General features: G+C 51.7%; 1 protein-coding gene across 1 annotated transcript in view; it reads right to left on the bottom strand.

Annotated features, from left to right (window-relative positions):
* LOC146185004 (cell adhesion molecule Dscam2-like) overlaps window positions 1–21,213 on the bottom strand; it is a 134,550-nt gene extending 113,337 nt beyond the window's left edge. Inside the window, exon 1 of the mRNA XM_084605956.1 lies at window positions 20,950–21,213. Coding sequence (XP_084462082.1) covers window positions 20,950–21,001 — 52 coding nt within the window. The 5' untranslated portion in view covers window positions 21,002–21,213. The remainder of the gene's footprint in view (window positions 1–20,949) is intronic.
* Between the last annotated feature and the right edge of the window lie 745 nt (window positions 21,214–21,958).

Below are 21,958 nucleotides of genomic sequence, written 5' to 3'. Positions count from 1 at the left end.
AGCTTTTCGGCTTTAAAGGTAGCACCGTCTTGAAGCGGAAGAACTGGCCGCGAGGTACTGTACGACATATGGCGTCGCAAGTCTGTGCTTCCTTTGCATTTTTTTGCTCGTTTCAGCCGCACTTGCAACCGCTCTAGAGAGCTCAGCTGGATAACAACAAGATTAACATATTAAAAGCACACGTACTAAAGTTATGGTCACCTATGTTATCCAAGTCATTTTAGAAAAACAAAAAAAGAGGGAGAATACGCAGGAGAGGAAAGAAATACCTCAAGCTCCGCTTAAGAGCATGATGCAACAGAGGATCGAGGTCCTCTCTAATTACACATATATTCAATAACTCGCTCAGATAAAATTATTCATAAATACAACACTTCCCTGTCTCCTCGCATTTGTAAAAGCTAGAATGGCGAAATTCTCAATTGCAGCACATTTAGTAAGACAATCAACATCGATGCAAACTGCATAAACGCGGCCGTCCTCCCCGCATCTTTTCTTCCGGGGGCCGATGAAAGAACAAAGCAAGGCCATTCTCTCTCGGCTCCGGTGATATCATCGCGGGAGTCACGGTTGCGGTAAAAAAAAAAAAAAAAAAAAAAAAAAAAAAAAAAAAAAAAAAAAAAAAAAAAAAAAATCAACTGCCTGGGAAGCGGAGGCCATTGCGTTGCCGGATTAAGAACCCAAGTAGTGAAAAAAAAAAAATAAGGGGGGGGGGGGGGGGGGGGGGGAGGCTGAAGGCGGATGGGAAATACAATGGGACAGTCATAATTTTCTCGAGTAGCTGCTCTATCGTCTCTCAAATCGAGAGCAGCGCGCCGCTCTTCCTAAGTAGGAGAGTCACAGGATTTGAAATTCGGTGCCTCTGCATTATGCCCGACTCCCGAAAATGAACTGTCGTTCAGTGCAGAGAAGCGGTCTTAATAAATGACGCAAATGTCAAAGTGCCTACAGGAAAAAACCGCAAGCGTCAAGCAACCAGTGCCCCCTCAACTCTCATTCCCCGAGCCAAGCCGAAGGACAGCGCTAGACGGTCCGGGAGGCGAAGCTCAACTACGCCTGCCCTTGATATATCTTTTCTGCAACGAAGTTGGCGCGCCAACAGCGACAGCTGGAAAAGATATCGCCTGCGCGCGTCCGTTCCCGCAACCTCGCGCTTTTGCTGCCGCGACGCTCGGAGGGGCGAGCTGGAGAGACAGCAGTGGCCAGTAACGCGTGGTGTTAACGAAAAGTGTAAGGGATGGACAACGCCCTCAGAGGGGGGGCAGAGAAGCGGCAAAGGATGTGAGAGATGTTGCAGCATATGGTCAAGATGGTTATAAGACAGTAACGGGGCTTTGAGCGACAGCGATTCAAGATGATAATTTGAGGGTCGCATACGTCAAGCGCCAAATATGAGGAGACCCTGATAGCTGCTGGGTCTTCTACACGTAGCGAAGGTAGGAAAGGAGAAAACGCCTTAAAATGGGGGAGAAGGGACGGTGCTGTCATGCCAGCACAAATACGTGACAGATCACAGTGACCTCATCGAAAGTACGAGCTGCGAGCCGCCAGATTGCAGCACGAGACATCAGCGCTTCCTGAGCATGAAGCTTCCGTTCTATGCACAACCACACAGAACCGCTTGTGCTGTTGCCAAAACTGCCCACATTTTTCGTTTGCGCTGGACGGGAAAGAACGGCCACAAGGAAGGAAAAATACAAACACACCGGAGACATACAAGCAAGCTCATAACATATCTCGCACTTGGTAACGCTCTCGAGCCACAACTGCATCACCGAGAACAGAAAAGGCGACGACAGCCGAAACAGGGACACCAAGGGGCGCCAGGAGACATTTCCCTCAAACAAGTTGCCATAGCTGCTGGAGAAGCTACGCCGTTGCCCTGCTCTCCATTCGCAACCGGCAATCAGTCGCGAACAAGTCGCCAGACAGCCGCAGCGCGAAAACAGGATACGAAACACAAGGAACGGCGGAGTCCGCGGAAGAGAAACGACAATCCTTGGTGTCTAGATTAAGCTCGAAGTACGGCCGAGACAGCTAGTAGAGAGGCGGAAGAAAGAACGCCGGCGTCGGCAGACGCTGAACAGAATCCCTTGGAGCGTGCTGTTTGTGTTGCCGCGGGAGAAGCACCGTCCCGCTCATGGAGTACTGCGGCCAGGCCTTATCCAAACAGCGAGGCTCAAAACCGCCCAACGTGGACGTGAAGCAGAGCACTTTCGTGGAGAAGCCAGCCGCTCCTCTCTTTCCCATGCTGGTGGAGAACGACGCTTGCCGCAAGAAACAAGAAGAATAAGGCGGCAACCTCAGAGCGGTTGTCCGCCGCAGTGTGTGCGTGCGTACCGCTAAGTCCGCGTATACACTGTCTAGTCCTCTGCGGACACCATGAGTGGTTCCCACAGACCAGGCGCCGCATGGCCGCCCCTTTTGTTTCGGTGCACCATCTGACCGCATTTCAGGGGCGCTCGAGCGACAGAGGAGGAGGGCTCTGCTGTGCCTAGTCTAACACCCCAGAGTTCAGCTGAGCGCAGAACACCCGGCTTGTACGAGATTGGCGAGGTTAAACGGAACTGTGCCGAGGAAATTAAACCGACTGGGCCAAGAAGGAGGACAAGGAGACGAGCCAGACAAGTTCCGAAAGAGTGCGGATTAGTGAAGCAAAGCTTCTTCAGCAGTGACCGCGGCGCGGGCGACCTCCAAACGTGCAGCGCGGCTTTCAGTTCGGACGGGAAGACAGATATTTCGCGGGCGATTTAGAAAATAAAAAGAAAATATTCTTCTGTATGTCGCCACGCACGAGTGGGGGGCGTGTCCTGCAGTGTACGCAGCGCCAGCAGCCACCGATGGTGGTTCTCTATCGATCCAAGGGAGGTTCCTTCTCCGTGTTCGGCTGCGCTCCTGCTCCTCCGACCATTGGTGATGGAGAGACACCGGCCAGCCAGAGGACCGGACACGCCCCCGTAGCTCGCATCGTCCATACACAGAGCCCCGGTGGTCCTTCTTGGGGCACGTGAGAACAACAATGGCTCCTCAATATTGATCGCTGGCCGAACGAGCCTCCGTCTCGATGCTCCGGCACGTACAGTTCGAAAGCACGCTGGTGAGAGCGACAGACCTGTTGTAAAGCTTCTTTCAGATCCTACTGTACAGCGCCGTCTTGTGGGTGCGAACCATTGTGCGAACTTCGAAGCATGCGCTGCAGATGAATGTTGAGACGAAATGGCAAAAGATTTCAAACGCGCGACTAACGATCGCAATGACCAACGATTGAAAATCGTGTACTTGATATGCAGGGAGTCCATGAACTGTCTTTGTGACGTATAAGCAACTCAACCGAACCCGCCGCCATTCGGGCATCCAGGGGGTCACAATAAAGTCACCGAGAGGGTCGAAAAGGCACCCGGCGGGCCGTAAACTTTGCGGCCGTTCTGCTGCTGCCGAAACACGGGACTCGCATCAAGCAACGATCTTCGTGAAGAAACCGCGCGAAAGGCGTCTATGAAGGCTTCGCTAGGTGTAATCGAAACGCACGACCGACTCCCGAACGCGTCACGCCCCCCCCCCCCCCCCCCCCCCCCCCCTCTCCTCCTCCTCCAGCGCACTGCGCAGAGAGCTGTGGTGTGCATGTGGAGGGTGCGTGTACAGTTTTCAGACCAGTCTCGCTCTCTCTTTCGGCAACCACGCCGGAGGCGAACCACCTTGACCACCTGCGCATCACGCATGCGCATAGCACACGTGTGGCCCTTTGGCACTCGGCCCGTCCTTTCCATATGCGATGTAAACCAGGGGTACCCGAGTACGCCGAGTGTACAGGAGCCCTCTACGAGAGCTTGAAGCGGGCGGAAAACGATTCGGTCTACACTATATGGACAAACCCGTACGCGCGCGCCGTATATCTGTATGCCCCGCTCAGCACGTATACACGCAGACTTCCACGTGAGCGCGGTCAAGCATTAGCATACGTAATACGCGGAACCACCGAAGATGTAGGTCGTTGGGCGCCAAGCGGACCGGCCGCGGACCGCTTAACCGCTTTGAGTCGCCCTTGAGATAGCAGGGAGAAACCGACGGCCGCTATAGGGGCGCCCCTCTTGCCATTGGTGGGCACTACTGCAACGCACGTCCTCTCTGGACGAAAACCTAGCTACACATACAGGCTACAGCTGATGTCCGAGGGCAAGACCCGAGGCCACTCGCCATCGCACTCTATGAAGAAGGGGTGGGTGAGAGACGGTGGGAGCTGGTCACCAAAGCAAGTACGAGGGCCGCCGCACACGCCTTCATGGCCTGCGGTGACAAGTTCATAAACACCGACCAACGCGTCGGGCTTTGCGGCGCTGATGCCTATCGGGCTGTGAAAAAAGAAAAAAACGTGCGAGGCTAGAGGATGTATGTGCACACATGCAGTCTCGAGTTTGTTGTGGTGCGCTTATAAGCGTTTCCCTCAATGATTACGGCTTTCGCTCGAGGGTCTCGGGAGACCACGGCACAAAGAAGAACGTATATGGTACTGCGCCCGCGAGGCTGAGCAGCGCGATTAGTTTATCGCAAAATACGTAGCCCAGATTTTCGCTTCACCTTCGGCATTTCTCGCGGTGTGTTTCGCTGTTGCGTAGTAACGCAGAAGGCGAGCGGAACGTAACACGAGCGTGATTTAACTTCAGTGTGTCGTCACGAAGCAGAAAGAAAGCAGGTGCTAATTCTGCCGACGGACTAGCGAGCGCAGCCTAAGTGTTTACAAGCTATGCTCGCCTACATTTACAAGCATCAATATCAGAGTACATGCATATACATATACGTCTTCTTTTCATGTATGTGATTTCGCCATCCTTCTCATTCTACGCGTGCCGAGACGACACACCGGTGCGCAGCAAAACGCTGGTAGGCAGCCGCGGCAGGTCGTGAGACGGCAAACGAACATTTGCAGTAGGAGCACAGATATAGGCGGAGCCACGGAGTAGCATGAAAAAAAAAAAAAAAAAAAATATATATATATATATATATATATATATATATATATATATATATATATATATATATATATATATATATATATATATATATATATAAGTTTCGATCCCAGTACATGTTTTGTACACCACCGCATACCCAGCACCTCCACCAAAATATGTCACGGACAACAGGGCTAGACCTGACTAAGACGAAGCTGAACCAGCAGGTAAAGTTCCGCGCACAGCACGCGAGACAACTTCGGCGTCCTTTTCTTCCAGGTGCCACCTAAGAACATCAGGGACACCAGGTGGCATTATATATATATATATATATATAGTGTGAGCAATGTGTGGCGCTCCATCTTCCACACAGCTGAACGTGCTGCTGCATCTTCATCCTGCTCTCTCTAGTGGATACCCATCGTCATCGCGGAGTGTGGTTCGCTACAGTGTGCGACCAGAGCTTCAGGTCTCCAATAAAACCTGATCCGCCAAGTCCGACCTTCGCGTTACCTTACACGTGGTGGAGGGTGGAGTTGGTAGAAGCCAGAACAGCGGAGTGGCCCTCTTGGGTCATGAATGACGATGGTCGTCGTGATCAAACAGCAGCCAGAACAGAGCTCCAGGTGGATGCAGGTGACGACGCAGCGGCGGGTAAATCAAGGCGGAATCAAGGCAAGGGGAAATCAATATATATATATATATATATATATATATATATATATATATATATATATATATATATATATATAATTTTGACCATCTGGGCTTCTTTAACGTGCACATTGCGCAACCGTCGCGGCCAGGTATCTCGGCACAGTAGTTGAACGTCCTAACCACTGAGCCGCCACGGCGGGGCTAGCTGTGAGCTCGAATTCTACTAATATTGATCGGCGATAGACTAACCTGTCTTCGGAGTCACACTGCGCGTAACAAACGACACGCCGACGGTAGTCAGATCGAGCCTCCAACCCGAGGTCGCAGAGGCTATATTCAGGGATTCCAAAATACTACTGAACTTGGACGAAGAAGAACCCGTTTCTCCCATCAGAAACATTGATCGAGTGCGCTCCGCTGCCCTCGCGTCGTTTGGACAGTGCACACTCAAGGCGAACAAATCAAGAAAAAAAAAAGGAAGAAGAGCCGGTCGGGAGCAAACAAAGCGTGCCCACGGCAGTCCACATTCGCGGGGGAAATGGCCCGGGCGTGCGCCGCGCATTACAAAAAAAGCGAAACGCCGCCTTGGCTGCGCGCAAAGAGGAACAGGGCCAGAGTAAACATGCTCCAGCCACACTGGGCATGCACTGCGCTGCCGAGGAGAGCACAGGGTAACCGAAACGTCTCGCTCCGGCTAGCCGTGAATAATGAGGCTATGTCCATCGACGACGGCGCACTCTAAGGGAGGATTGAAATGGACAGCACGGGTTGCGTGCGTGTGTGTGCAGTTCACATCAAAACGCCGTTCCATTTCACTGCGCGGCTTGTCTCTTATGTCCTAGCATCGTGCGAACTGAGCGAAAGGCTGTGTATACGGAGTGAAAGTACTGAACAGAGGCGGTCCCAGTTCTCTGAACCCTCGTAGTAATGATCACGCAAAAACTGACTGTGCGCGAGGAGGCGAAGTGAGAGCTTGCGACGAAAAGCCCGTAGGATGAAAAAGAAACAAGAATTGTTTCGCTTTTTCCAACTTTCCTCCAACGCAGCCTTATTTTTGCGTACAAGCTTTAAATGCTAACACAAACGAGCTATGAGCTGCAGACAGTGGGGCGCCCGACAGAACAAAAAGAGTGCCTTTCTTTCGTCCCCAAATGTTTTGCACCATCAAGATAAGCAGCTGCGTGTTTACCTACCAAGACGTACGTGCCCTGAGGCTGGTGAAGGGAGGAGGAGGAGGATGGGGGGTGGAAGGCCGCAGAACGAATAAGCGGCTCTGCAACGTTAGATAAAAGCGAGCAAATCGCGGCTGCATCTTTGCGCCCCCTGGGGCACGCCAGGCCGACATAACAATCTACAAACTCACGTCGAAAATGCGCCGGCACAAGCTCCGCCGCCAGGTAAATGCAAACGAAACGCATCGCAGAACGTCTGACGCGGGTCGCGATTTAATCTCCTCCGCTCACACCTTGCTGCTCACACGTGCATGCATGCACATGCGCCAGGGCGGCGAAGAAAACCGCAAAACTAACCGCGGAATCATCGAGGCCGGGTCGCCGCCACAGCTAAAGAGGTCTGTGTGCACGACAAACACTTCCAAGAGCACTCCACTGAAGAAAGAGGGTCTTCAATCGTGGTTCGGGGCGGAGGATTGCACTACTGGGAAGTAAACGTGGGAGGAAGAAGCTTCGGTAAGACGGGGGCAAACTCAGATGGCCGTGCGCATATCCTCTTCCTGATATTATTTTTTTTTTAAGTTTGTCTGTTTTTTCCTGAATTTCAGACGAACGGGTAGAGAGCCCGAACCTGCCAGGATGAAGGGAGGACGGTAAGCGCTCAAGCAAGCAACAACCAGAAATCGGCGAAAACGTCGGACAGAGGGAGAAAATAGCCGCCCGCCTAGCGAGAGTGCCTACCCCTTATCCAAACAAGCGCGGGCCCGACGAGCGACGCGCTCCAGGCCGCGTCGCTTGCGCCGCCTTGCGCCAAACGGCGACGCAGTTGTTATGCTTTCTTACCGTTCGCTCAGTTTTCGCGACTTTTCTCTATCTGACGGCGTCACCTGGGTCGCAGATGGACCAGGAGATGTCGCAAGTGAGCAAGCAAGGACATTCCAGTCGTCCTTTATTTTCTGCGGCTGCGCTTTTGCCGGTCGTAAACATGCCCCCTGGCGGAGTACACAATCGCCAGGTGTCGAACAAACACACGTGCAGCAAACCGACGATTCCCCGAAAAGGGTTTTCCTTTTTCCCTTCATTCTTTTTTTTTTTTCTCTCGTCCCGGCTAACAGGGAGTCAAAACGGGTGTCCACTGTGTGCGCTGCCGGCTGAGCGTACCGAAGTGGAGCCGCTGAATCCGTGTTTCACACGAAAGGAAGGCAGCACTGCAAAAATTATGGTATATATTAACCAGCACCGAAGCTCTAACGGCGTGATAACATCGTCCATATAAGTATCCCAACGATCACGAGTCGCCCATCGATAATTGTCAGGTGCTGATGAAAAAACACTCCGCATTATCTGGCGCATAATCGAAGTGAGGATGCGGATTGCAACTACACACAACACAGCACGCGCTGTTTCTCGCAACAGCAGCTCGAGCGCGAAGGTTTTAAAATGCAGCGTCGTTCCATTTAAAAGAAAGACAGACAAAGTAACGGGAGCGCCACATTGGAACACATCACGCTATAAGCAGAGCTCGCAATAAGGACATGCTAGCCAGCGAATGCACTGCCCAGTCCAGCTAGCAGCGAACCTCTTCCGGCACGGTCGTCGCCCGACCGGTCTTCTTCTTTGGCTGCTGCTGCTGCCGCAGTTGCCACGCCGCTTCTTGCGGCTTTGCACGGGGGAGCGCTCCAATTCGACGCACCACCGCCGCGCTGCTCGGGCCTCCGATGATCGCGAGGAGCGGCCAGTGACCGCCGCCACTAGGAGAACAGCCCAGCCCCCCCCCCCCCCCCCCCCCCTTCTGCTATCTGCTATCGAACGGGCCCCGTCGCGCGACCGATGAAAACCAGTTCCAGGGGCGGCGGCTGCCTCAGCCGGGCGAGGAGCCGCTCCACGGGCCCCTCTGTTCGTCGCCGGATTGCCGCCACCGAGGCAGCGAGATGGTGCACGCGGCCAACTCGACTGCTTCTTCGTCCGCCGCAACATCCAATGAACGCGCTCATGCCTCAACGTCTGCTCCGAAGCGAACCCCCCCTCCACTTCATTTCCTTAGCTGTAATAGTCGGTGAATCCGCGCTACCGACCACCAGTCTCTGCCCGACGCGCCCGTCCAAAACGGAGGAGGGAGGCCTTTCCCGCGTATTTATATGCACACGAGAACGTGACGCGTGCTGGCGCGAGCGGCACGGCAAAGAACAAAAGGACGCAGCGGCGTATATTTGGATACCGCGCGTGCGAAGCACGGCAAGAAGAAAAGCGATAAGTGGTGGGACGGGAGCTGCGACCTGAGGCCGCTCGAGGAAATGGCGCCCTGCTATTCGTTGCGAGGCGGGAATAATGAATCTGCTACCGGGCGGCGATTAAATCATTGTAAATTTTTGTTCTGTTATCGTCGGTGTTTAAAATTGATAACAAATGTATGTAGCAGAACGACTAAATGCAACCGCCGGCAGTATAAGTCTTCACCGAGACGATGATTACCATACACGGCTAGGAGCAATGAGAATGCAAGTGGGGAAAGAAATAAGGCACTGGAGAATAACGCACCGTTTACAAGCGTGCGAACTGCGTCCAAGGTTTAGTGGTGCTCCAGTGTTCAGCGCAGTTCTGGAACAATTAAGCACGCTCACACCGGGCGCCAAGCTGTGCAGACCGCGAAGGACGTCGAAAGAAGGCGGTAAAGGTCGGTCAAACAAACGAACAAAAAAAGAGACAACAATAGCACTCGGTTTACGGCGGAGACGCGCGGTACCTGTATGGTCACATGCCTGTGAACCTTCTTTTCATGTGCATATAACTTTTTCCTTAAATCCCCCATAATTTGTATGTTTATGGAAATAAAGGCAATTCAATTCAATCTGTCCAAACGTGCTTGCACTTCACTGTTATCGCGAGAAAGTTACAGCGTCTTTGCTTTTCCCAGACATTCATTTATTGACAGCTGGTATTATGAGACCCTGTGCAATCATGGTAAAGAAAAAAGAAAAAGTCGCAACTCGATGTGAATTTCTATTACACAGCAACCACGCATTCGCACTGTCCGAGAGCAGGTTTCTTTTGTGAGTTTTTGAGCGAGTGCAAATCATCGTCTCCTTTGGCAGGTCTACGTCTGTGCATCCTGCATGGACACATCCATACAATGATGGAAGAGAGGCCTCGCTTTTTCTGCCATTTTCATTCTCCCCAGGAATGCTGATCTCTCTTTTGGGTTGTACCTCACCTCTCCCGACAAACACAACAAGCGCCACGCGAACGGCCCTTCAAATAGGCGCCACCTTGAGTTACGACCTCACACAGCAAAACCCACGCAGAGCTAAGAGGCGGCAATAAATGATGTCGCCGGCGTGCAGAGAGGCCAAAGGCGGACGACTGCCCAGCAAATAAACAATCGTAGCCTCCGTTATTAAGATCAAAAGGGGTGCGCGCGGGACCTCCAGCAACACTGATCGTGCTCTATCGAACGCGATGCCCCGCGGCGCCTCGACGTTGCGGTTTGGAGACTACGGCTAACCACCGACGTTGGGACCGCGACGAATCGCCTCATCCATGGACGCATGCCAGCGCGGGTAACCGGACACCTTCAAAGCAAGGGTTGCAGAGCCTCACTAATCCTGCCTGGTACCCAGAGGCGGGACAAGAAAGGACCAGAGAGACCTCATGCACCGTCGCTTGTTCGCTCCACCCACGCAATAACGATCCAGCTTTGGAAAGTGGTGCCGTCGCGACTTGGTCCGAGTCTCACCTATTTATTCTCGGCCTACCTCACCGGGGAGTTTTGCGCCGAAAAAAAAAAAAAAAGGACGCCACCGCCCGGCGTCATAAAAAATGCGATTTCTGGGCATTTTTGTGGCCGTTCCTAATCCTCACTCGCGCCGCACCTGCATAGCGAGACGGCGCCAGGGCTAAGTAAATCGCCGTTTTAAGGCTTTGCCAGCTAAGAGGTGGGCGAAAATCGCATAGGGACGGCCGTAAATTTGCAGAGACGCATACCACGCGTTTTAAAAGCGGGCGAGGCTTCAAGCAGATGCCGACGCTCCGCTTGGTCTGTTGACCTAAATGTACGTGGTCACCACTATCCGTTGAATCTTAAAACAAGGGAGCTTGAAATACCGAGAAAGACCGGCCGGCTAGGATTGTTTTCGTTGAGGTCGTGTTTGCCTGAACCCGATATTAAGAAGGCTGCGCGAAAAGACAGAGAAAAAAAACAAAACGGCATAACGCGCGCCTACGAAAAACTCGATCTGACATCTTGATTATCGTGCACTGCAAGAGCAGGCATCCAAACAGACGTGATGTTAAATATCGGATTTTGGATTTTCCGAAATGAGGAGGACACCCGCTCGCCTCGCAGTGGTGCGTAAGATAGCCTCCATGCTATATTACTCCAGTCTACTTAGCATAATGCTGATATCGATACCTCGATTCACAGCTCTTGCAGCTCGTTGCTGCAAATTGTAACGTCTTTAAGCTTCTCAAAGACGGAAATCGCCTTCCATTCAAAGAACAATCTCGCATTTTAAAACGACACGTTCAAGTTCAGTTTGTCCAAAAGTGAAAACCCTCCATGCATGGGTCCTGAATCACCGCACAGACAACAAGACAAGCAATTTTCGAAGACGCAAATCCTCGCTGTTTCCTCTCGCTTGACACTTGACCCTGCCCTGGCGGCATAGTGTTAAGCAACGTCAGATTTGACTACCGCGAGCTGCAGCGACAAACGCGCCGCGACACTCGGCGATCCTGAAGGCGGCGGAGTCGAGGCTGGCTTTCCAGAAACACGCTGTCCGTCCTCCGCGGTTTCCCGCAAAGTTGACGGCCACGCATCGGTTACGGGCTTTCCGCGGATTTCGTTACCAGGAGGAAGAAAATCTCCTTAAGCCTGCGGATGCTGCGGAGACACAGCGCCAGTCATCATTCAAGACGTACACTAGGCAGCCGCGCGGTTGTTAACTAATCCGCGCAGCAAAGACGTACGGCTCCTGGGCCGCCTGAGCACGAGTAGTGGCTGGGGTGAAGCAAGGTGAGGCAACTGCCAGTGCGTCTACCCGATGCAAAATCTCCCTTTTGTGCTTTTCTGAGACGCCTGCAGACACGCGCGACTGTCAAGCATGTTTTCAAGGGAGGAGCATTTCTTCCCGTTCCAAAATCTGCCTTTTCATCTTCGAAGCATTCACTGAGTCATACACAAATCCTCAGGAATGGCCACAACAGTTACCGCAGCTCGTGGAAACTTCTGCGAAAGAGACGGCGAGGGGGCCGTGGAACGCATGCCAATGCGGTTTGCTACCCCTTTCCCCTCTTTGTCCCGTCTTTAGCTCGGCTGACCAAGTGGCCGCACGGCAGCAGCACCTGCCGTCCTTGAAGTCGCATTTAGTCGAGAGCACGCCGCGATCACGTACACTCAGAAACGCCAGGTGCGACGCGATTTTGCCGACGAGTCATTTTTTCTCCTTTCTTTTAAAGCGGAGGTGTAATACCGAGAAATGCGGTCGCCTTGTTTTCCAGCCGTATCGTAACGCGTATTAAGTGCCTAATGATTCGCGAGAAACGACATATAGGATTGGTTTCAGCTGCGGACATAGCGCACCAAGCCGATAACATGCACACGAGCACCGTCGTTTCTTCGCACTATCGCTGACAAAGACCTGCCGCAGAAACTAGAAAGGTAAAAGCATCGCCCATTCTTTATCGGGCTCAGTGCCCCTTGCGGCCGTTCAAACGCAATTGAGCGCGCTTTTAACTCCGTATTGCGCCGTCGGCGTGAACTCGTACTGACGGCGTCCATATGCAACGCGCCAAATGACAGCTGGCGGGACTAGCAGATTTACCCGAGCTCCTTAAGAACCCGTAATTTTAAACTTCTGGGGGACCGCTGATCGCCGAGGAACGATGCGGCCGCGCTGGCTGCCAAAACCTTTCAACCGGGAGTGACCTTGCCCTCAATGCCACCGCTCTCCATTGTCGCGCCTTTTGTCTGCGGCAACCCACTCACGGTATGCGACCTCAACGGTAACGGAGTGCGCGCTTCAAACCACCGCTCGCGTCACCTTTCGCGAGAGTTCTCGCGCGAAACGAGAGTCGATTGTGACGAGGTAGAATGTCGGACAGCCGCGCACGATTGCTAGCCGGAATGCCGTGTGAGGCGACTCGAGCGGGAAACATTTTAGTGCAATTTCCTTCTACTGGCACTGTCGACTGAAGAGGTTAATCAGCGACTGCACGGCATTCGTAGAGGCGTCGTAAATGGCAATAGGTTTGCGTCACGAGGTCGTTTTTCGTTTCCTTTTCTTTGTTCTGTAACTGTCAAATATAGGCTGTTTCAATAAAAAATAATAAAGACTCGACGCTTTATGGAAAGCATGTAATGCACATCGGCGCACACTTTGTTCATTTACGATTTCTTGCGCCAAGAAGGGGAAACAAAAACGGACAAAGTTAACGAGCTGCGGCATAGAAGCGCAAATGATCCCATTAAATTCTGCGACATCGCGTGCCTTCTGCGAGGAGGAAAATGCCTGAATTGAAGATGAAATAAAAAAAGCATAATAAAATGTCCATTCTAAACGCTTGAACCTAGTTTATACGTTTAATGAAGTTCGACCAGTTTATTGAAGTTCGACCAGGTCAGTTGTTGGTGTTCCATATCTACAGCGCGATAAACGGGACAAACGAGAAAACAGTGACAGTTTGCATGTGATTTTGATCCACTTCATTATGTGCCAAGTGTTGCCGTCAGCGCTGTGTTTGTCGTTATATGTTTTCTCTCTTGTCCAGTTTATCGCGCTGTAGATATGGATACGTTTAATTTTTTTTTTTTTTTTTTCTCGTGGCGAGCGAGACAGGTATTTCCGGGCAAGCTGTCAGCCGCACACCCCATTTCAAGTAAGTCAACAACTACTGAGCAGACAGCGCGGGAAAACAAGCTTAGTACAATTTTCGAATTGACACCCCGTGCCAGCAACCGATGCCGACGATACTCTGGTCGTCACACTGCGGGCCAACTTCGAGGCCAAGGATGAACCTGGCTGCCTTCACGAGTTGCAGCGGCTCCGCAAACCTTGCAAAAACGGCTCACAGGGACTAAAACGTGGCTGCACGGCGCTCCTGCCGGCAAGCATACGAAGTGGAACCGTTTCGGATACATGTCTGCGACAGTCACAGTAGGCGCTTGTAGTGAATATTTTGCGCGAATAAACAAGAAAGCCTCTCCGCAGCGGAGGTGCACGTTTACGGCACAACCGTATGTTACTGGTAACAACTACGTAGCTTATTGGGCGATAACTGCACAGCAGGGCTCATCTGCGGGGCATCACTAGACGCCGCAACAGCGCTAACATAATTTCGCGAATGGGCGAACGAGAGAAAATTGTAGCATCGCGGCACCGGGTGCCCAAGAACAAATTGAAAAGCGGAGGGTCAGCAGTAGACGGTGATCACCAGGAGAAGGGATCAGGGCGTCGCAGGAATCCCGTCTGGCTTCGGGGAGGAATCGATCGCTGCTCGCGATGGCCTGACCTCGGTGCCAGCCACCGAGCGAAGCAGCAGGTCGAAGCGGCGCCGCGGGCGAAATAGCCGAGGAAGAACAATCCGACAGCTCGAAAGCGGATCGGCGCGCGCATGATCAGCACCTGCGCTCAAACACTCTCGGAAATTTTGATTCCAATCGGGTATTTTGCCAAAGTAGAGGAAGGACTGCTTTGGGTTGGTCATCGGACTGACTGGCCGCAATCGTACTTCCAGAACCAAACTGCCTGGAGATGTCGGACGCGAATTGACATATGCGAACGTCGCGCGACTGTAAAAAAAAAACCTCTTCAACCAGAAGCCATCCCTCCTTATTCCCGCGGTGTGGGACCACGTCACTTGCCGAAGTGACCGCGTGCGTTCTATCCTCCTTACTTCACTCGTCACTGCTAGTGTGAAGTAAGCTTGTCGAGATGCGCTGGAAGAATGCTCAAGGTGTTGACACGAAAACAGCAGCACTTGCTTTACGGTGAAGCAAACGAAGCGCGAACACATTCCTCGCTATGATTTCAAAAGATAGTTGGCCGGCTTAGGTAGAATCGCCTCCGGTGCTAGGTGTATCGATACTCCATTTATGGTAAAGAGTAGCGAGAATGCCTCGTGTACACGCGTTTCGCGCGATGATTCGAAGAGTGCGAGCAATACGGTCGCACCTTTCAATTAGAGGATGCTACGCAAAACCTCCAGAGCACTGGAAAAACGTTGCAGAACCGCCTAAGGCACGCGTCCATCAACTTGGGCCCCTTTCCTCTATGGTATTCAATCGCAGCTCATCAGAAACCGGTCCTCTGTCTATCGTGAATCAGTGAAATCGGTTCCAACGCTGACGCGTGCTCATCACCAACAAGAGGGAAATAGTTCAAGAAAGAAAGTGGCTCGCTGCCATAACCACACATCCCGATGTCACAACGCGGCCTTTTCATTTCCTATCCGCCGTCCGAAAGACGTTTTCACCCTCAGCACGCTGGAAACACGGCGAGACGGGCCGGCGAAGGGTCACCTATCAGGCGACGGGCCCACGCTCCCCAACCAGTCGCTATCTCGAAGGGAGATTGCTGATTGGGGCAGTCCGCGCGTGGGCCCTGCAGGACTGGACATGGGTAAGAGGAGGTAAGAAACTACGATGACCAAGGGCATGAAGGCGGCACAGCGGCACGGCCGACGTGACCCCGGAGCCAGGTGCTCCCCCTTCAGATAAGGGACAGGTGGCGCCGGGCAAACACGGAGGAGGAGAAGCCATGTCTTCTCGCCGCGCAAGCTCATCAGTGCGCATGGCTTCCCTTGACAAGCAGCAGCGCGCAGCCGTAAAGTGAATTTTAGTAGGCGATAAACTATTGCCCAAGAAACTCGGTCGAGCTCCTTATTTTCAAGACGGCGGACTCGCAACAGAGAGAACGTACAATTAAAACTCGGTACAGCCTGGGTCGACGTATAGACGATGCTGCGTAGAACAGTCGCTAAGCTGAGAAAGCTGATGACAATGCCAGGAACACAGATACAGGTGTTTATTCATACTTTCCAAGACCGGTCATAAAGCCCAGAAGCAGCTTAGAATCCACCTAGGAAGGGAATCCGCAACATGTTAAGTCAGTGAATGGTATGCCCTTTCTCAATGCACAACAGCGGATATATGCAGCAGCGGCTTAGGGTGGCGAATGACAACGGTCAAGCCAACCCCGGCCATCGTTAAACACCAAGCGGGAATGTTGGCAGCGATTCAAGACGCTGACTGTGACTTTTTCTCTGACTCATTTCCGAACTCGAGGGCATCGTGACGCGTACCAAGGAGTCGATGAACGCCATGTGGCTTGCTGGCCTCGTTTCAGTCCCTGCTGCTTGGCTGAGACGCATGAACGCTAAAAGATCGCTACGCAAAAACGCACTCGACGGTTATCGGCGGCTCCGCACACCTCTGTTTTTGCGAAAGGTCTCTGCTCTCCTCTTGAATGTGAAGTTTCCACACATGCAGTAATCAGTGCTCGTTATTCAACTGCCTGGACCACCGTTTATGTTAGTAAGCAAGCTCATACGACAAGGCAGATAATGAGCGAAGTGCTTCTATACGCTCGTCATAAAGAGGGTGAAGCGCTATCAAACGACAGTGCCAGACCTAGCTTCTACCTGGAACCGCACGACGCGATAGCTGAGCACGACATTGCGGGGCTCAAAGAGAAAGGCAGTTGTCACCTCCTTTTTGTCCGTGCAGTGTTGCTTTCGGCTGTGTCCTGTAAGCACATGTCGCAGCAGCCAACCTACCTGTGCGTACCTGTCCCAGCAGCCCTCTTTGAGCGAAGAACTTCCGTGAATCCCAAAATGGGTACGCAGAGTCGAAGAGGAGAAGCGTCAACCCAACGAGAATGCGAATATTTGCAAGGAAAAAAAAAAATCCTTTCCGCTTGTCACACAAGAAAACAGAATAGACTGTATGAATGCGCACCATCCATCTACGGGGCAAGGGTGAGGAAAGGAGGGGAACGACCGCCAACGATTACGGGGTGGAAAAGCACAACCAACGCTTCGGAAATGGGGGAAAGACGAAGAGGAAGCCTACACAGGCGCCGCTTCCCTACCGGGCAGCTGGTTTCCCCCTCCCCTCATTGTGCTCTTTCGGGCTTTCGGGAGACGCGGAAGAAACGAGGCGCGATCTTGGCCACAGAAGCACCGAGTCGAGGGCAGAGGGCCAGGCGACGCGCTACCTCCGCCCTTTTACCCGGCCGCAGGTAAGCTCAGCAGGCAGCAAAAACTATTCTCTGAAGAGCAACAAAAAAAGAAGAGGCGCTGTGGGGAGTGCCGCAGGGGCTCGAAAAGAGCTCCTCACCTTAACGAGGGGCAAGGCGCCGAGACGGTCCAAAATGTAAGCCGCCCAAGGGGGCTTAGCAGGCCTACACGTTCCTTGGAACGCATGCCTGCGCGCTATGCCTAACGAGCACGTGTGATGGCGACAGGAAGTGGCGGTTTCCAGATTTCTTGATGCGTAATGTGGCGATGCCTCGGCTTCTTGAGCTGTGAATCGTGCAACGCGGTATATGGCTGTATACGTGCTAAAATCGTTCGTGGCAAACGTACTGTCTACAGCTTCGAGTACTTTATCAGTTTTTCGAAAAATTACGATTACGGGAACACGTACGGATTCCGAAAGGTTATTTTTTTATCGGTTTGGTCAGTGACTGTTCCCGTTCTACTAAATGCCTGAGCAGACGAATTTTCGTCGAACTTTGGAGTACTACTACTACTTGAACGCAGTATGCTGCTATCTTACTCAAATATATTACTCCAACGCATCGCATTCCTTCTTTATGAGTATAGCAGTTAGCGTCATCCTTACGCATTGTGCTACCGCAATGATTTCTTGCGGGAACATAGTAATTATTTCAAAACACTACGGTACCATGGGGACAAAATAGGCGGGAGTTAAATTTTTTTCGCTTGTTCTTAACGTAAGTGGCCTTACAGATTAAGTGCTAACCGCACGGTAACTAGCGACGCGACGTGCGATGGTCTCACCGTTCATTGTGGATGGTACAGCGCGAAAACAAATGAAAGAGGAACCAAGAAGACCGTAGAGGCAAGCGTTCACGCGCAACAATTTTTTGTTTTCTTTTTTGTTCAGAAAGACCACAAAAGTCATGTATCACGAGGCGGACTTGACGTCACTTCCGCCACACTTTCTCCAATGCATTGGGAATGGCAAGTGTGGCAAGGGCCTCTCCTAAGTTGTTTCCTTCCTCCATGCTTCCGGACATTTTCTGCAAACTCAGAAACCGATCGAGCTACGTGACGAGGACAGTGGTTCCGCGGCATGATGATGCTATTGCTCGGGGCCATGTCTATCCCCTCCCCCATCCCCCGGACACCAAGAGTGCCGCCGCGACATTAGGCCGGCATAACCTGTGTCCGGTATCCCCCCCGAGAATATCCAAAAGACCCAAGAAGAAGAATAGAACTATCGTCACATGCGGTAGCGCTCCACAGGGTTAGTTTATATACGTTGCGATAATTGGACAGTTTTTCACGAGGACGGACAGCAGCGTGCTTGCGTAGGCTGCCGAGCAACTGTTTTCCACCCGGGTTAACTCGAAAACAACGAACGTATAAAACGAACATGAAGGCCGCTTTTCGATGGAGGCAAAAAGCAAGGCGCCCGTGTGCTGTGCGATGTCAGTGCACGTTAAAGAACCCCAGGTGGTCGAAATTTCCGGAGCCCTCCACTACGGCGTCTCCCATAGCCTGAGTCGCTTTGGCATGTTAAACATCACAAACCAACCAACCTTACTGACATTTTCCGCTGGATAGCTCGGGCTTGCTAGAAACTGAGTGAGAACTTGATAATGATGATAACCGATTTCTACTGAGACACACAGAGTCGCCGCTAGGGGCAAGTGCTGCCGCTATAAATACCGGCTCTTATAAATTTACTCCCAGCGTAAAAAAAAAAAAAAAAAAAAAAAATTCAAGGGTGTCACGATAATGTACGCGCGCTGAGCGTATAGATTATTGCGGCATGGCATTTCACATATTTATTAAAAATCTTGCAGGGTAATTTCTACGGCTGCACGGTTCGTGAGTTCCGAGCTGCATATATCGCGAATAAAACGAGCTCGTCTTCGACAAGCAATTTGCAAGAGCGTGACTCCTCTGCAGATTCCTCATGCCTCGGCACAGAGAACGGAGAACAGTGAGCACCTGATCCACTCAAAGAATTACCCAATGGCCCGAACAGTCACTGCTACAAACTTACATGACATCAGTTACACATACACGAGAGAACTAAACCTTAGGCGAAACTAAACCTTAGGCAAGGTGGAGCTTGTTACCGGCCTACAATGGGGAAGCTTCAGCTTCTACCTATTTATCCGCCATGCGTGCAAGCATGCGACAAAGACGCTAATATAACCTTTATTGTATATGACGTAATAAATAAGTTATGGAGAAATAACGTACCCGCACTTGGCACAGAACAAACTAAATTGGAGTTACTGAGGGACCTTTGTCCTGCACTATACACTCTAATTACCGAGTAAAACAGAAGTAACATGCGTATTCTTTTCACGCTCTGGGGTGGACTTCCGCCACGATATTACCACGACGTGAAACAACATTCGTTTGATGTAATTATCAATCGCAGATGCCATTTAACCGCAATCTTGTCAAAACTGCGTGAGAATCTGCCTTCGTTGCCGGCCATAGGTTTTCCGAATTTTCAGTAATGAAAATCTGCCCCAGTGCTAGGGCAGCATGGACGCTAGTTACTTACTCCCTTTGTATTCCTCCCCTTTAGGTTTATTAGATTCTGTTTGTGCAGTGTAAATAGTCAGGCTGAGCATGATCACATAAGCTCCTTAGTGAGACTAGGCAGAAGGCCTCAGTAGGTTTATTTTCCTAACGCAAGTCATCCGCCCACGAAAGTCATCGCCTTCCAGCTGCTGGCTGGGTAGGCACTTTTCGCGTTGTACCTGTGTTTGCCACATTCGCCGATGATTTGAAATGAAGAGAAAAATGCTTTCGTTTACACCGACCTAACTACCAACTCTCCCGAGTCCCGAGGCACAACAAAGGGGTAGAAAGCAAGCGCTCATAAACGGCAATTTGCCAGCCTATGTGGCTATCCCGGAAACCAATCAGGCAAGTTACCAGCTACGCGACGAAGGACGAACTCAAGGACTCCGCTTTACAAGCACTTTGTGTTCTGTGGACGAGGGAAGCGCGCGCGCCAGGGTATGTATGTAAGTACGTGCGCCTCCGTTGGCATCGCGTCCGCAGGCATCGCCGCGCCCTAACCATCAGGCTACAATGTGCAATTTGGCGTAAAAACGTCCATCTAGACAATGTTCGCTTACGTGATAAGAGATCCCCCCCCCCCCCCTTCATGAATAGAAAAAAAAAAAAAAAAAGGAAGGGCGAATTCCTTTTCTTTTTCAAACTTACACTACGCGGTGTGGTGGAAGACGCTTCCAAACCGTGTTCATAGCACTACGCAGAAACCGATGTCCGCATTCTGCCGTATCACTGGCGTCGAAGAACCATCCATGTCTGTAACCAACGAAAGGCTACTCCGGTGCGCACATAAGCACGTAGACGGAACACCGGCGAAACCCATGTTTTTGCTGGATTGCCGAGTCAGGAGTCGACCGGCGTGCTGTTCACGACGTAAAACCTAGTATGGGAGCGTCCTCAGTTGTTTTTAATATGAAGTGCGAATAGCCAAAGAAAAGCGAAATACACCATACGATTCCGTTTAAGCACCGGGGGCGCGAACGAACAATCGCTGCATTGAGCGTGCTCGCACGCTCAGTACGCCAAGCGGAACAGAACTGGCGCCCGTTTTGAAAGCCTTCACAATACCCACTTCACGAAAACAGATTCAGACAAGTTTCGAGCCATACATGAACCTTGAATTCAGGGATCGACGGTCTCAAACATGACAACCTTCGAATGTATTCGTCGTACAGCGGATGAGCAGCGACTATCATGCGACCTTAACTAATCTTCGTTAAAGTGTACGACCACCTGTGTAGGGCTTCGGACAGATACTGCGTGTGCGCGTGAAGCACGAGATGAAACGGAATTTTAGATTTTACGGTACAACGTCGCTACGTGTAGCCAATATGTTCCGTCGGAATGCCTACTAACTCAACGAACTCGACACTAGGCCTCACCTGTGCAGAGGTGCCACCGGGAGTAAAGTCCGCTCGCTTTCGGTTGGTGCATGGTGAGGCTGTGATTGTGAACGAACGCACGGTTGTACACAAATACAATCCTCAGGCAGTGTCAAAGCACGCGTATTCCTCGAGGGCTGTCACAGAGCGCGCGCGCGCGAGTAGTCACGATGCGTAGGTAGCCATCGTCGTTGCAACCACCGTGAACCGCCAACACACCGCCGGCGAGCCGAGCCGACTGGTTCTTCGTTCGCCTGGCCCGTTCCTCGCTCACCTCGCTCTCCTCGCGTCGGCCCTACGCGGCGGAAAACGATGGTCCCGCCGCCACTCGTCGCCCTGCGCAATTAGCCGGCTCAAGACATGGCCTCCAAGATCCCCTCCGCGCGCGCGCGCGAGGGTGATCTCGGAGGCCATGCTCAAGACACGGCCGGTCTTGAGGGAGAGAGCGTTTCTCGCGCGCTCTCCCTCGAGACCGGCCATGCTCAAGAATACAGACGCCTCTTCACATCGACTAGCAAAGAGCAGCGCGGTATCAAAGAGTGCAGTCAGCAGCAGTTACAAAATGAATACAATAGAGAGCAAAAAAAAAAAATGGTATATAGGACCCCTTGTTGTTTTGTTTTGCTATTAAAGCCTAGACTCCTTTTTTTCTTTAAATGAGCGCCTATTTTCAGGATTGAAGTCATGCAGTGTGCAAGCGGACTATTCAAGTGCAGTCGTGGAGGTTCAAAAACATGCGTACCTGAAGTAAGCGTAATACAACTGAAGGAAGCTATTTGACATTGATAATTGCACAAAGGAATGGTAAATATTTACCCTACCCTTACAAGTGCAGCAACAATCATGTAAAGGATACCGAGTCCGGAATGTAACATATTGAAAGGCACTGAGAGACAATAGGGAGGATTTCTGAACATGGCTGAGAAGTTTTGCTAGTAAAATTGAAGAGCTGTTGAAAATCGTCCCTGTGAGTAAAGGTCGGAAATTTGTCATTTTGCGATTGGACAAC

The sequence above is a fragment of the Amblyomma maculatum genome, chromosome 6 (genome assembly GCF_055883805.1).
Source record: "Amblyomma maculatum isolate TAMU_Amacu chromosome 6, ASM5588380v1, whole genome shotgun sequence".
In the NCBI taxonomy this organism is placed as follows: domain Eukaryota; kingdom Metazoa; phylum Arthropoda; class Arachnida; order Ixodida; family Ixodidae; genus Amblyomma; species Amblyomma maculatum.
Note: the sequence above shows the minus strand (reverse complement) of the source record. Positions and strands in the feature narration are given on the sequence as shown.